We start from the raw sequence: 16,252 nt of genomic DNA, 5'->3' as shown, positions 1-16,252 counted from the left end.
TTTGTTGTTGTTAAATAAAATTGATGGTAAAATAATAATCACTTTTCCCCATACAGAGTTTTCTAGTTCTCTTCTGTCTGCTGAGGAAGAAGAATTCCAAACTTATAGCTCTGGCCTTCAGTTATCTAACAGAAATGAAACACTTGAACTTTTGTCTGAACCTCCAATTCATTCAACTACATTTGATTCCAAAAAGGAAGGCCATGTTCCAGTTTTCACCAAGGAAGTGTCAAATGCTGAAATAAGTATAGGGGATGTAGCTAAACTGTCTGTTACTGTCACTGGCATTCCCAAGCCTAAAATTCAGTGGTTCTTTAATGGAGTCATGTTAACCCCTTCTGCTGACTACAAATTGGTTTTTGACGGCAATGATCATAGTCTGATCATTCTGTTCACCAAATTTGAGGATGAGGGAGAGTATACATGTGTTGCCAGTAATGAATATGGACGGACAGTATGCAGTGCCTATCTAAAAATCAGTTCCAAAGGAGAGGGGCACAAAGAGACAGAACCAGAACCAGTGGAGAAATTTCTGGAGAAGTCTGAAGGGCCTTGTCCTCCTTACTTCCTTAAGGAGTTCAAACCAATTCAGTGTGCTCGAGGGATCCCTGCTGTCTTTGAGTACAGGGTTCTTGGAGAGCCTGCACCCACTGTGTTGTGGTTCAAAGAAAACCAGCAGCTTTGCACCAATGTTTATTATACCATCATTCATAACCCGGATGGTTCTGGGACATTCATTGTCAATGACCCTCAGAGGGAAGACAGTGGCCTCTATGTCTGTAAAGCAGAGAATACATGGGGTGAGTCCACCTGTGCAGCAGAGCTCCTTGTAGTTCTGGAAGACAGGGACATGACCGATGCTCCCTTCAAAGCAGAGCCTACAACAGAGGCTGCTGAAGGGTTTTCATTAAAGGGTCTTGCAGTTGACACATTTGACTCAGAGAAGGAAATTGCAGCTTTTGTAAACAACACCGTTTTGAAAGCTGCTTCCATGGCAGAAGAAAACCAGCAGCTTGCTTATGAGCATACAGTTAAAGCCAGTGAACTAAGTAGTGAAGTTACGTTAGTGGCCGAGCACTTGCAATCGGTAGTCATGTTGGAGCAGAATGTGCCTGATCCAGAAAGCACCAGGGCACTTCTTTCCGTCAGCAGTACCGTTTGTACTCAGTCTATCAAGGAACTGTCTCCCAATTTACAGCTGGAGATGGTCCAGTCCCAGAAAACTCTCAGCAAAGATGTCCTAATGCTTCAAGAGCCTGAACCACAGGTGGTCCTATCAGATGCTGAAAAAATCTTCCCAAGTGCTGTGTCTGTAGAAGGAATCAGTTCATTAACAGTGGAGCCTCTGAAAACTTTACTAACTGAACCTGAAGGGAGTTATCCACAGTCTTCAATAGAAGACACTCCAGCCCATTCATATCCAACCTCTATGGCTGAGGAAGAGCTTTTACCAGAAGAAAAGGCAGTGTCTTCAATGGACAAAGAGCAAAGACTGACCCTTCCCAAGCAAGACACACCACGTGCTCTCACACTGAGTCAGAGCTTAGCTGAGGGAAGCATGGAAACTCTTAAGGGTCCTGAGGTCATCACCTCTGAGGTCAACCGGGAGCCCCAGGTCCCTTCAGAACACACATGCAGAGAAGATGAAATTGTGATGGAAAGTGCTTATCAACTGGAAAGCACAGGGCAAGAACATGCAGCCAGGACTGAGGAAGGCAAGTCCTTAAGATTTCCACTACTGTGTGAGGAAAAGCAGGTACTTCTCAAGGAAGAGCATTCTGATGACTTGGTCATGCCCCCGAACCAAACCAGTGAGTGTAAGAAAGAGCCCTTGATGGTCAATGGAGTGCAAAATGTGCAGGCAAGCGACACTCTTTCTAAGGAAAGTTTGCTTCCTGGAATTCCAGAAGAACAACGATTAAACCTCAAAACTCAGATCCGCAGGGCTTTGCAAGCAGCAGTGGCCAGTGAGCAACCAAGTCTGTTCTCTGAATGGCTAAGGAACATTGAAAAGGTGGAGGTGAAGGCCATAAAATTCACCCAAGAGCCCAAGCGCATTCTGTGTACCTACCTTATTACCTCAGTGAAGACTCTAATGGAAGAATTAACCATTGCTATTGAAGGCATTGATCCTCAAATGGCTAACTTGAAAACCGAGCTTAAGGATGCTTTGTGCTCTATTGTGTGTGAGGAAATAAACATCTTGACAGCCGAGGGTCCCAGAATCCTGAAGGGAGCCAGAACAGGCCCGCAGGAAGAGATGGGTCCTTTTCCAGATTCCCAGAAGGTTGACGCAGTCTGGGAACCAGAAGTCAAATCTAAACATCTTGTCTCTGCAGAAGAGGTCAGCTATTTTCATGTGGAAAGTCAGGTCAAAGTTGCGGATACCACACCTGTCCCTGATGATGTTGTTCCAGCTCCTCCTAGCCCTGATGAAAAACAGGATGAGTCCCCAAAGCCGTCAGAGGAAAGAAAGAAGTCCCCTGGAAGTGGTACCGGGGAGGCTGGCCTAGGAGAGCTACAGGAAGCTGAGGGCAGCGTAGTTGAAGGGAACGGTCCTGTCATTCACACGCCCTTGGTGGACACTACTGTGGAGGAAGGTGACACTGTAAAACTCACATCATCCATAACAAAGGCCAAAGAGGTGAATTGGTATTTTGAGGGCACACTGGTGCATTCAGATGAAAAGTTCAAGTGTTTACAAGATCAAAATACATATACGTTAGTAATCGACAAAGTAAATACAGAAGAACATCAAGGAGCATATACCTGTGAGGCCTTGAACGACAAGGGAAATGCAGCAACTTCAGCCAAACTCACTGTAGTCAAAAGAGGTTAGATTTTAAGGATGAGGGGGCTCGAGCTCTAACGTTCACTGGATCGTAATGATTTAGTTTCCATCACTGAGTTTTCACTTACCTGCCTCTGCCAGAATGTGATTTGTGTAGAGTAAGAACGAAACCACAGACATAATCATGGTTATTAATTCTTTTCCTTTTTCCGTACTGCCTTGCAAGGTCATACATTATCCTATCTACATTCCTATTTATTTTTAAAATTAGATGTTATGGTCCTATATTCCATAATACCAGTATGTTTTTTTAGTTATATTTAGTTGAAACTACTTTAATATAACATATAATAAAAGCTGTCAGTGAACGCCTTGCTGCCTGAAATTACCAGTCTCATCCCTGAATTCAAAATAACCATGATTAATTGTCCATTGGTGTTTCTTATTTGTATTTCTTTTTGGATTTTGTTTCACTTCATCACTGTATGTAGTATATCACTTTTTTAAAATGCTGTTCACAGTGTCCTTAGCATGGTATATTTAAAGAATATATCATGTTGTTATGCATGTAAGCCCATAGCATCACATTTTAATCATGTTTTTCACAATCCACTGCAAAGTAATGATTGAATGTGTTAAAAGCTACTTATTGTCTTCTTTTACCTTCAATGATTGTTCTCATTTTCCAGTCACTTGTCCTCAACCCCTGCAATCCATCTCACCAGTTTCAACTGTTTTACTTCATTAACAGCAACAAAAGCGAGAAGAGAAAGAAAAATGTGGTCTGCCTGATAAGGAGGCATGCTAACAGCCTCTGCTTCCCTTTGCAGCTGCCCCAGTGATCAAAAGGAGAATCGAGCCCCTGGAAGTAGCTCTGGGCCACCTAGCCAAATTCACCTGCGAGGTCCAAAGTGCCCCCAATGTCCGGTTCCAGTGGTTTAAAGCTGGCCGAGAAATTTATGAAAGCGACAAGTGTTCTATTCGCTCCTCGAAGTATGTCTCCAGCCTGGAAATCCTGCGAACCCAGGTGGTGGACTGCGGCGAGTACACCTGCAAAGCTTCCAACGAGTATGGCAGTGTCAGCTGTACGGCTACCCTAACTGTGACAGGTAAATGGCATAGACTGAGCTGGTTGCCCTGCTTCACACTGTAACCTGTTTTACTTTTTCTGCAGCGCAGGATGGAATTGTGCTGCCAACTGGAAAGACCAACAACCATGCTGTGACACAGGGGCTAGGTCGTACAGCATCCATGTGGGATGAGATCTCATTCGTTACTGTCTTCTTTCAAGAGCAGCTAAGGGAAAAATAAAAATAATTTATTATTTTGAGAACAGTGTCAAGGAATCCAATGAGCAGTGGCACCTGAAGGTTTGGTTTGGAGGTTTTTTTGTTTTGTTTTGTTTTGGTTTTTCGGTTTGTTTTGTTCTCTTTCTCTCTCTCTAAAATGACTAGCATGGTGGAAATATCTTGGCTAATTCCCTCTGGCCTGGCTTGGCACTTAATGTGACACATTTCAGGATAGTGTGTTGCTACTAAAATATAAATAGTGTCCTATTGTATTTAATAATTTGGAACCAGTTACCCAGTTAAGAACAGAATTACAAACTGGGGGGGGGGGGGGGGGGGGGGGGGAAGCCAGCACATAAGATTGAAGTTAAATCCTAAAATAAGACAGGGAGCTCTTCAGGACTATAAACTAGGATTTTCATCCTAGGTTTTACTACTAATTTAAAAGTAAGAGCAACTACATAAATATTCTGTTCTCAATTTCCTCATTGACAAGATGACTTTTGAGTAGCTCACACTCATTGAGTATTTGGTTTCCCTCATTAGGAAAAAAAATATCAGTAGCGCTTTCCTTTTCTTTGTCTGTCTGTCTCTGTCTGTTTCTCTTTTGCTTTCTTCTTCCAAGGGTAAGTGTGAATGTAAAGTCTGGGGTAGCAATTCTCTGTGCTATTGAGAGAAGGTATGCACTAAATATCTGGGTGGAACAGCCCCTTGGTCTTTTCCAATAGAAGCCTGCAAGGGAAAGGCAAACAAAGGCCATCTTTTTAGCTTGGAAAAGTCAGGGTTCCCTCTAGTTTCCTTTTCCCTGCTGGTCTTTCATGTATCAAAAAATCCGAAACCCAGGCCCATGATAACCCATCCAATGGTTCACTCTGTGATTGGAGCGTCCATACAACCAGCTGCCTGGCAGTATTCTTAATGATGCCTTTGGAAACCTCTTCACCCAAATTAGTCCAGCTGAATAAGGGCACTAATACCTGAGCTTTCAAATAATAAGAGGGAAAGGAGGAAGAGGAGGAGATTTTTTTTTTTAATTGGAAAGAGGTTCCTAAAGACTTCCTTCAAAATGCAGAATGGAAATAGGAAATTACTTCTATAAATTTTTTTACAAGTTCAAAATCATGTAGGGAATGTTTCAGAGTTGGGCCATTGAAGGATTTGCTAATGGTTGACATGAACTTTAGGGAGACTTCACCAAAGTACTCTGTCTTCTTATCACTTAATGTCCCTACTCTTCAGGAAAGTCGAGTGCATTTTCTTTATCTTCCCTAGTCTTCTAATTCACAGAATTAAAGGAGCAGCTGAATTACTTATCAAATGATTCAGATAATGAATCAGCTACTAAAGTGGACAGATCATTAACAATAATAAGTTAATGTTACTAGACAAAGCAACATTTTTTCTTTCCTTTATGGGAGACATTGAAAGTGGTGTCTCGCTCCTCTATAAAGAACCCTCTCATCCCTTTCCTTTGGCCAATCTTTTCATCTGATGAATTTATTATCCTATTTTAAATAATGTCTCGTGTCTATCTAAATATGTAGCTCATCTATTCTCTTTCTTATAATATATAATTACAGCAAGAGCTTCTGTGGGGACAAAAATATAATGTTGAAAAAACTTTCTTTTGCAGAGGCATATCCACCAAGCTTTTACTCCAGACCTAAGTCTGTTACAACTTTTGTGGGTAAGACAGCCAAGTTCCTCTGCACGGTATTAGGGACTCCCATGATTGAAACCATTTGGCAGAAAGACGGTGCTGCATTATCACCTTCCCCTAACTGCAAGATTTCAGAGGCAGAAAATAAACACAGTTTAGAACTCTCAAATCTTACAATTCAAGATCGAGGCGTTTATTCTTGCAAGGCTTCCAACAAGTTTGGAGCTGACATCTGCCAAGCTGAGTTAATCATCATCGACAAGCCGCATTTCATTAAAGAATTAGAATCCGTGCAATCCGCCATCAATAAGAAGATCCATCTTGAGTGCCAAGTAGATGAAGACAGAAAAGTGACCGTAACATGGAACAAAGATGGGCAAAAACTACCCCCTGGGAAAGATTATAAGATCTATTTTGAAGATAAGATAGCATCCCTTGAGATCCCTCTGGCCAAACTAAAAGATTCAGGAACCTATGTTTGCACTGCTTCCAATGAGGCTGGGAGCAGCTCCTCTTCGGCAACAGTTACTATCAGAGGTAAGAAATGTGTGAATGAATGTTATTTTTCATTTTAAGGATGCCACTTGAGAAAAACTATTGACAAACAAGGCAGTCCATACATTTTATTATTAAAGTAATTTCATGCAAGCAAACCTTTGGTTTGGGGAAATCTTGGCATTGTCTGATTTTATATTTTCAATCTTCTTCAGAAGGTACTCTGTTCTTTCAAAACTATGCCATTAACAAAACGTGCTTAAAATGTCTTCTAAGAACTTCAAGTGTCTAGGCAACCCTTAACTCTCCTCTCTTATGCAGTTGTTTTTTGTGTAAGACAGAGAGTTTGTTTTTCACATAAGACAAGAGTTGGCTTGCTTTTATGTTTGTTTGTTTGTTTGTTTGTTTGTTTGTTTTAATGGAGAGCCCAGGATAGGTTTTAAAATCATGGAACCCTGGAGAACTATTGAGGGCACCACATTTCATCGAGATACTTGATGTGTGTTGTGTCTTCTTGTGGTATACGTCTCCTTTTCTTTTGTGGAGTTGACGCTTCACATCTCTTTCCTTTCTCTTTTTTGTTAACTTCCCATAGAGCCACCATCCTTCGTGAAGAAGGTGGATCCCTCTTACTTAATGCTGCCAGGTGAATCAGCACGCCTCCACTGTAAGCTGAAAGGCTCCCCTGTGATCCAGGTCACTTGGTTTAAAAATAACAAAGAAGTTAGTGAGAGTAACACTCTTCGAATGTCTTTTGTCAATTCTGAGGCTGTGCTTGATCTGACGGACGTCAAAGTCGAAGATAGTGGTACTTACTCATGTGAGGCAGTGAATGACGTTGGCAGTGACTCTTGCAGTGCTGAAATAGTTATCAAAGGTTGGTTGACTTGGAGTCCGTGGGCTTTCTGAGAAAAAGATTTTCTTTGTATTTGCTCAGGACACCTCACTTACACAATGCTTTCATGCCTTTGTAGAACCTCCATCTTTCATCAAAACTCTTGAGCCTGCAGATATAGTGAGAGGAACAAATGCCCTTCTTCAGTGTGAAATCTCAGGCACAGGACCATTTGAAATTAGCTGGTTCAAAGACAAGAAGCAAATTCGAAGTAGTAAAAAGTACAGGTTGTTGTCTCAGAAGTCTCTGGTGTCTCTGGAGATCTTTTCTTTCAATAGTGCGGACGTTGGTGAATATGAATGTGTTGTTGCTAATGAAGTTGGGAAATGTGGCTGCAGAGCAACTCACTTCTTAAAAGGTCAGTTCTTGAACAAAATGTTGCCTCACTAACCTATTGTCGAAATCACTTTCTTAACCCACTGAAGGAAAACCAGTGCTTTTTCTTCTTCTCCTATCCCGTGAGAGTATGTTTCACTTTTGCTTTAACCTGGGATCTTGGGGACAAAGTCAGTGACCTTCATCCAGCCTTTATTCTGAGATGACTGTAAATATTTAATCTCCAGTAACAAAAGTGGGTTTCATAATCATCTTTTATGACCACGTTGTCCGCTGATAACCACAGTTGTGCTTCTTTCTCTAGGATGGAGGTGTAACTGTTCTTAAATTTTAATTTATTCTTCTCATGAACCGACACTACGGAAGGGTGGTATTGGATGGGAGAAATGTGATCTAGATGAAATAAAGGTATATGGTGTCGAAAGTGTTTGGGAGTTGACAAGCTTTGTTCTCTTTCTTTAACTAGAGCCGCCAACCTTTGTAAAGAAAGTAGATGATTTTACCGCACTAGCAGGTCAGACCGTTACCTTACAAGCTGCCGTGAGAGGGTCAGAACCCATCTCGGTCACTTGGTTTAAAGGACAAGAGATCATTAAAGAAGACGGAAAGATCAAAATGAGCTTTTCTAACGGTGTTGCGGTCTTGATCATCCCTGATGTTCAGATTAGTTTTGGTGACAAGTACACATGCCTGGCTGAAAATGAAGCCGGGAGCCAAACATCTATTGGGGAATTAACAGTCAAAGGTGCGTGCAGGAACATTTGTAACTTAGAATCACTATTTCCATTTGAAGTGGAATCCTAATGCACACTTGGTCATGCTAACTATTTAATACCATTGTAGAACCTGCCAAAATTGTTGAGAGAGCAGAGCTGGTCCAGGTGACAGCTGGAGACCCAGCCACGCTGGAGTACACAGTCACAGGCACCCCAGAACTCAAGCCCAAATGGTACAAAGATGGAAGACCTTTGGTTGCTAGCAAAAAGTACCGAATAAGTTTTAAAAACAATGTTGCCCAACTCAAATTTTATTCAGCTGAACTGCACGACAGCGGCCAGTACACATTTGAGATTTCCAATGAGGTGGGCAGCAGCTCCTGCGAAACAACGTTCACTGTGTTAGGTTAGTACCTTTGGAAACCGATGCTTACACACTCCTCTGTAACCCAGCCAGTGCGCACACATCAAATCACTGAGCGCTTTCCCATGCTTACCTTTCTTTTCTTCTTGTGCCACAAACAGATCGAGACATCGCTCCATTTTTTACCAAACCCCTGCGCAACGTAGGCAGTGTGGTCAACAGTACCTGCAGGCTGGATTGCAGAATCGCTGGCTCTCTCCCCATGAGGGTGTCCTGGTTTAAGGACGGTAGAGAAATAGCTTCTTCTGACAAATACAGAATAGCTTTTGTGGAAGGCACGGCCTCCTTGGAGATAAGCAGAGTAGACATGAATGACGCAGGCAATTTTACTTGTCGTGCCACAAATTCCGTGGGAAGCAAAGACAGCAGTGGAGCCCTGATTGTGCAAGGTTGGCTGGAGACTTTGCATTTCATTCTGATATAGACTATGTTCAAATTAAGACTTCTTCCCTTAGATCGCGCCTCTTAACTCTTAGAAATTCTCTCTTCTACCCCCTCTTTAGAGCCACCCAGTTTTGTAACTAAGCCTGCATCAAAGGACATTCTGCCCGGCTCAGCAGTCTGCCTGAAGAGCACCTTCCAGGGGTCCACCCCTTTCACAGTCAGATGGTTTAAGGGTGGCAAAGAGCTTGTCTCTGGTGGAAGCTGCTATATCACCAAAGAAGCTTTAGAAAGTTCCCTGGAACTCTATGCAGTAAAAACCTCTGACTCAGGCACCTACACCTGTCAAGTCAGCAACGTCGCCGGAAGCGTGGAGTGCAGTGCAAACTTATTTGTAAAAGGTTTGCCTGGTTTTCTTGACATCTTTATGCTACCCTCTTTATGCGTTCTTTCTTCTTCCTCATGTTTCTTAATAACTTCCTTCCTTCCGCAGAACCCGCCAGGTTTGTTGAAAGGTTAGAGCCGTCACAGCTGTTAAAGAAGGGAGACACCACCCAGCTGGCCTGCAAAGTAACTGGCACCCCTCCAATTAAAATAACATGGTTTGCAAATGATAGAGAAATTAAGGAGAGCAGCAAACACAAAATGTCTTTTGTGGAGTCCACTGCAGTTCTAAGACTTACAGATGTTGCCATTGAAGACAGTGGCGAGTACATGTGTGAGGCCCAAAATGAAGCTGGCAGTGACCACTGCGGTAGCATTTTAATAGTCAAAGGTTTGTGTTCACATTGGTCCTTGTGTTACTGCGGTGGTGGCCCCCAGCCCAGATTCCCCCCGCATTAACGCCAAGTAATTCCTTTCCTGCTATAGAGTCACCTTACTTTACCAAAGAGTTTAAGCCCATTGAAGTGTTGAAGGAATACGATGTCATGTTGCTGGCTGAGGTGGCAGGCACACCTCCCTTTGAGATCACGTGGTTCAAGGACAACACAACGCTGAGAAGTGGCAGGAAGTATAAAACCTTCATTCAGGACCAGCTAGTGAGCCTGCAGGTCCTCAAGTTTGTCGCCGCGGATGCTGGGGAATACCAGTGCCGGGTGACCAACGAGGTGGGGAGCAGCACCTGCACCGCCCGGGTGACTCTCAGAGGTTAGTGTCACTTCCAGCCGTGCACTGGCTCTCCCATAGAATGAACTCTTTGTGCCGCCAAAACTCCACTTTTGCTCTAAGCTGACACTGATTGAGAATTATTCTCCTATTAGAACCCCCAACCTTCGTCAAGAAGATTGAGAGTACCAGCTCCCTTCGGGGAGGCACTGCTGCCTTCCAGGCCACCCTGAAAGGCTCCTTGCCAATCACCGTGACTTGGCTAAAGGACAATGATGAGATCACCGAGGACGATAATATAAGAATGACCTTCGAGAACAATGTGGCTAGTCTGTACCTCAGTGGCATCGAAGTCAAGCACGATGGGAAATATGTCTGTCAGGCCAAAAACGATGCAGGAATACAAAGATGTTCTGCATTGCTCTCAGTGAAAGGTCGGTGCAGAAGGTTTGCCATGGGTTTTAGGAAATAAGGCCAATGTGAGCCTTTCAGTGGAGCCACTCACGATCCACACCTGTCCCTTTGTTTTCTACAGAACCTGCAACGATCACCGAGGAGGCTGTGTCTATAGATGTCACCCAAGGGGACCCAGCCACTTTGCAGGTTAAATTTTCAGGGACTAAGGAGCTTACAGCCAGATGGTTTAAAGATGGCCAAGAACTGAGCCTGGGCCAAAAATACAAAATCAGCGTCACTGACACAGTCTCTATACTGAAGATTATTTCTACAGAAAAGAGAGATAGTGGAGAATATACTTTTGAGGTCCAGAATGATGTTGGGAGAAGCAGCTGCAAGGCTAGCATTAATGTATTAGGTTAGTATCGAAACTGAACATGTTCTTGCTCCTCATCTCCTACAGTTTTACAGAAAACACAAATTGCTGCGTTGACCTAACTTTTCTTTCCTTTGGTTTCTTGCTTTTTCATTGCATAGATCTTATCATACCTCCCTCATTCACCAAAAAACTGAAGAAGATGAATAGCATTAAAGGGTCTTTTATTGACTTAGAATGTATAGTGGCTGGCTCACATCCCATCAGCATCCAGTGGTTCAAAGATGACCAAGAAATAACAGCTAGTGAGAAATACAAATTCTCTTTTCATGACAACACTGCCTTCTTGGAAATCAGTCAGCTGGAAGGTACAGACAGTGGGACATACACTTGCTCGGCAACCAACAAGGCAGGTCACAACCAGTGCAGTGGCCATCTCACTGTCAAAGGTTGGCATTTCTTATCTCCCTTTATCAAGGACCGGTCTGCTGTCTCGTTTCTTAATTCTCACCCTTACTGCCCCATTCCCAAGTAAACCTTCTTTTCTCCTTTTGCTTCTTTGTCTTTCATCCCAGAACCCCCTTACTTCGTGGAAAAGCCACAGTCCCAGGACATCAGTCCCAACACAAGGGTTCAGCTCAAGGCTCTTGTGGGCGGCTCTGCACCCATGACCATAAAGTGGTTTAAAGATAACAAAGAGCTGCACTCGGGAGCAGCACGTTCCATTTGGAAGGATGACACCTCCACCATCCTGGAGCTCTTTTCAGCCAAAGTCACCGATTCTGGGACCTACATTTGCCAACTAAGCAATGATGTTGGCACCGCAACCAGTAAAGCCACGCTCTTTGTAAAAGGTCTGGTATCTACATGCATCTCTCTTGCTTGCTTGTCTGCATTTTCTTTGGGAGAGGGAAGAGGCTGAAGAAAGTGATTCCCGCCTTTGTTTTAATAAATGTTCACGTGACACTTTCTTCCCCGTCTTTAGAACCTCCTCAATTCATTAAGAAGCCCAGCCCTGTATTAGTGCTGAGAAATGGACAGTCGACAACATTTGAATGCCAAATAACGGGCACTCCTGAAATCAGAGTTTCTTGGTATCTGGACGGGAACGAAATAACAGCCGTTCAGAAACATGGCATTTCCTTCATTGACGGTTTAGCCACTTTCCAAATCTCTGGTGCCAGGGTAGAAAACAGCGGGACTTACGTCTGCGAGGCCCGTAATGATGCAGGCACAGCGAGCTGCAGCATTGAATTAAAAGTGAAAGGTGCGTTCCTGGGTCTGTTTTCCCCTTTGGCTGTGCTGCTGGCCAGGCTCCCGGTCTTCCCTCGAGTAAGCTCGTCTCTGTCTTCCTTTTGAATCTTTAGAGCCTCCCACCTTTATCAGGGAACTGAGGCCCGTGGAGGTCGTGAAAGATAGTGACGTGCAGCTAGAGTGTGAAGTGACGGGGACACCCCCATTTGAGGTCACTTGGCTGAAGAATAACAGGGAAATCCGAAGCAGCAAAAAATATACCCTCACTGACAGAGTATCAGTATTCAAGCTCCACATAACCAGGTGTGACCCATCAGACACTGGTGAATACCAGTGCATTGTATCCAACGAAGGTGGCAGCTGCGCCAGCATGACACGAGTCTCCCTGAAAGGTCAGTGGTACCCCCGCAAAGCAGGCTACCAGGAAAAATTCGGTAATGCTCTTTCATTTTCTGATCATGAGGAGAAGCTCAACTGTGCCTCTTCTTTTCCCCACTATCTCACTGCATCACAGAACCCCCATCATTCATTAAGAAGATAGAAAACGTCACTACTGTTTTGAAGAGCTCTGCCACCTTTCAAAGTACGGTGGCGGGTTCTCCTCCCATGTCTATAACCTGGCTCAAGGATGATCACATTCTTGACGAAGATGATAATGCTCATATTTCATTTGTGAACAACGTGGCCACGCTTCAGATCAGAGCTGTGGACAACAGACACAGCGGGAGATACACGTGTCAAGCCAAGAACGAGTCGGGTGTTGAGAGGTGTTACGCGTTCCTTTTAGTACAAGGTCTGTGAGCTGTTGTCTTGAGGACTTAGTCGGTGGGGGACAGTTACATAAGCACCCCTTATTTCTAGTGGAATTAGCAATTCAATTAATTTGCACTTCAATTCTTACTGCAGAGCCTGCTCAAATCCTAGAGAAAGCTAAGTCTGTGGATGTCACTGAGAAAGACCCAGTGACTCTGGAGTGCGTGGTGGCCGGGACACCAGAACTCAAAGTGAAATGGCTGAAGGATGGAAAACAAATTGTGCCCAGTAGATATTTTTCGATGAGTTTTGAAAATAACGTGGCCAGTTTTAGAATTCAGTCAGTCATGAAGCAGGACAGTGGTCAGTACACATTCAAGGTGGAAAACGACTTTGGAAGCAGTAGCTGCGACGCCGACATTAGAGTGCTAGGTGTGTACTTGGGCCCTAGTTGGCTTCCCTTATCTCTGTTACCTCTATCCCTTGTAAACAAGTGGCAACATATTAATGGATGTGTTTTGCTGTTTGCATTGGATAGATCAAGATATCCCTCCATCTTTCACCAAAAAATTAACCAAAATGGATAAAGTTCTGGGCTCTTCTATTCGTATGGAGTGCAAGGTTTCTGGCTCCCTTCCTATTAGTGCTCAGTGGTTTAAGGATGGAAAAGAAATATCTACAAGTGCAAAATACAGACCCGTCTGTCACGAGAACACAGTGTCACTGGAAGTTAATAACCTGGAATTAGAAGATACTGCCAATTACACCTGCAAGGTCTCCAACGTAGCAGGGGATGATGCCTGCAGCGGCATCTTAACTGTTAAAGGTTAGAACTTCTTTTCCTCCTCTTGATTATTCTTGGTGACTGCTGTTTAAATGTGGCACTCTTCCCTTGTATTCTTGAGACCATAAAGTATCGGTAATTCTGTTTCCATAGGTCCATATTTATTGAGTTCAAGAAATACACAGTCATGGCCTCTTTTTAGAAATGTCTGCTTACATGTCAAAACAGTTTAACTATGAGGAATCTAATTAAGTATATTTCTCTTAACGTCTATAGAACCACCAAGCTTCCTGGTGAAACCTGAACGACAGCAAACCGTACCAGACGCTACAGTAGAATTTAAAGCGGTACTGAAAGGAACACCGCCCTTTAAAATTAAGTGGTTTAAAGACGATGTGGAACTTGCCTCTGGACCTAAATGTTTCATTGGCTTGGAAGGGTCAACTAGCTTCTTAAATCTCTATTCAGTGGATGCTTCCAAGACGGGACAATACACTTGCCAAGTTACCAACGACGTTGGTAGCGACTCTTGTACCACGATGTTGCTTGTGACAGGTGTGCACGTTTGATTGTTTCATGTTTCTGTCTGGCCTGTGGCTCTCTTCTGTCCAGTGCATCTCCCCAACCTAGAAAGTTCACTTCTCTCTAACAGTACACTGTATTTGCCAAGCACTGCTCATCTTTTCCTCTTTCCTGCATACCACCTGATTTAGCGTTTGTCATTTATATATGTTCCCTCATAATCTCCTCTTTCTTTCACTCTCTAGAACCACCAAAGTTTGTGAAGAAGTTAGAAGCAACCAAAATAGTGAAAGCAGGGGATTCTGCACGACTGGAATGCAAGATAACTGGATCCCCAGAAATCAGAGTTGTGTGGTACAGAAATGAACATGAACTCCAAGCCAGTGACAAATACAGAATGACTTTCATTGACTCAGTGGCCGTCATACAGATGAACAGTCTGGGCACTGAGGACAGTGGGGATTTCATTTGTGAGGCTCAGAATCCTGCCGGCAGCACAAGCTGCAGTACCAAGGTTATCGTGAAAGGTAGAAATCTCTCTCTTCTGTTCCTCATTACCTGAAACCCACCTTCTTCTCCCCTGGGGTATCAAAGGTCTTTACTCTTTTACTGTTATTTTAGGCTCCATTTGAGATCATAGGATATTTCCCCAAACTAGTATTATTTCCCTCTTTGGTTCTTTCTTAAAATTTGCTTACATGTAGCCAGTCATTGTGGGGTATTTTTCTTGTTACTCCAGTGTCTTCATTCTGCTCATCTCAACACACTGGCCAAGCAGTTTAAATTTAATGTTTCATAAACATACCAAAAAAATAAATAAATAAAGGGAAGGGAAAAGTAGGCATTTTAAAATCATTTTTTGTCTTTGATTATCCTACAAATGAATCATCATCCTCACTATAATCTTTAGCATTAATAACAAAGAAAGAATATTTAATGCATGTATATAAGATGCAAGCAATCCAGGTTTTAACCTTACATTTAAAACAGGACAATTATAGGCATGCCTGGGAAGCTTGGTCAGTTAAGTGTCCAACTCTTGATTTCAGGTCTTAATCTCAGGGTTTTGAGTACAAGCCCCACGTTAGGCTCCACTCTGGGTGTGGAGCCTACTTAAAAATACATACATACCTACATTTTAAAAACACAGGAAAATTATATATTCTTTTCCTCTCTCAAGAATTCCCATTTTAAAAAAATTATATCACTATATCTTGGTGCAATTAATACCAGTATTTTCTGTGGCCATTTTTCAGTATTTTTTATCCAAAGTCCAAGTTTGTCATGTTGTGAAGCAATTATTTCAGTAACATTTGTTGACGTGGAAGACGTAGGTCACAGGTGTCATAATGGCTTCCACGTATCTCGGTTATAAAGCCTTTACAAAACATTTCATCTCTGAAGTCAGGATTCTAAACCTCATGCAAATCATCTTCATAATGTACTTGGGTTTGTTTTTTGTTTACAATTTTTGCGTCAGTCCTTATCATCCAAGATAAACTCGTATGGTCAGGTAGATAGAAGATTGAATTCCTCAGTAAGGACACCTAGTGTTCTTGTCTGGACTCTTTGCCAAGGAATCAGAGTGATTTTGTAAAAACTAATGGCTTCTCCAACGCAGTTTTTCCTCCACACTAAAGTGATAGTTCTGGACATCATTTCCCCAGTATAGTATCTTGACTCTTTTTTCCAACTTAAAAACAGGGAAATAAAAGCATTGTGTGAAATGAAATAGCCCAATTCATTAGAAATTCTTGTTTTTACAGAACCACCTGTTTTTAGCAGCTTCCCTCCGGTAGTAGAAACCCTTAAAAATACTGAAGTTAGTCTTGAGTGTGAACTTTCGGGAACACCGCCGTTTGAGGTGATCTGGTACAAAGACAAGCGGCAGCTCCGAAGTAGTAAGAAATACAAGATTGCATCCAAAAATTTCCATGCAAGTATTCACATTCTCAATGTTGAAGCTTCAGACATTGGTGAATACTACTGCAAGGCACAGAATGAAGTTGGAAGTGATACTTGCATTTGTACTGTAAAATTAAAAGGTAAGCCTATTTCCTGCACGTGGCGGAA

General features: G+C 42.8%; 1 protein-coding gene across 1 annotated transcript in view; it reads left to right on the top strand.

Moving 5' to 3' along the window:
- TTN (titin) overlaps positions 1-16,252 on the top strand; it is a 274,226-nt gene that overhangs the window by 65,434 nt on the left and 192,540 nt on the right. The window contains exons 46-68 of the mRNA XM_032356075.1: positions 57-2,834; positions 3,622-3,900; positions 5,714-6,277; positions 6,831-7,112; positions 7,210-7,488; positions 7,933-8,211; positions 8,310-8,588; positions 8,708-8,995; positions 9,110-9,388; positions 9,481-9,762; positions 9,858-10,136; positions 10,250-10,528; positions 10,630-10,908; positions 11,028-11,315; positions 11,442-11,720; positions 11,852-12,133; positions 12,234-12,512; positions 12,635-12,913; positions 13,027-13,305; positions 13,412-13,699; positions 13,934-14,212; positions 14,425-14,706; positions 15,946-16,224. Coding sequence (XP_032211966.1) covers positions 57-2,834; positions 3,622-3,900; positions 5,714-6,277; positions 6,831-7,112; positions 7,210-7,488; positions 7,933-8,211; positions 8,310-8,588; positions 8,708-8,995; positions 9,110-9,388; positions 9,481-9,762; positions 9,858-10,136; positions 10,250-10,528; positions 10,630-10,908; positions 11,028-11,315; positions 11,442-11,720; positions 11,852-12,133; positions 12,234-12,512; positions 12,635-12,913; positions 13,027-13,305; positions 13,412-13,699; positions 13,934-14,212; positions 14,425-14,706; positions 15,946-16,224 — 9,240 coding nt within the window. The remainder of the gene's footprint in view (positions 1-56; positions 2,835-3,621; positions 3,901-5,713; positions 6,278-6,830; positions 7,113-7,209; positions 7,489-7,932; positions 8,212-8,309; positions 8,589-8,707; positions 8,996-9,109; positions 9,389-9,480; positions 9,763-9,857; positions 10,137-10,249; positions 10,529-10,629; positions 10,909-11,027; positions 11,316-11,441; positions 11,721-11,851; positions 12,134-12,233; positions 12,513-12,634; positions 12,914-13,026; positions 13,306-13,411; positions 13,700-13,933; positions 14,213-14,424; positions 14,707-15,945; positions 16,225-16,252) is intronic.

This window comes from Mustela erminea, chromosome 8 (genome assembly GCF_009829155.1).
Source record: "Mustela erminea isolate mMusErm1 chromosome 8, mMusErm1.Pri, whole genome shotgun sequence".
NCBI classification, from domain to species: Eukaryota; Metazoa; Chordata; class Mammalia; order Carnivora; family Mustelidae; genus Mustela; species Mustela erminea.
This window is presented reverse-complemented; position numbering and strand designations above follow the sequence as displayed.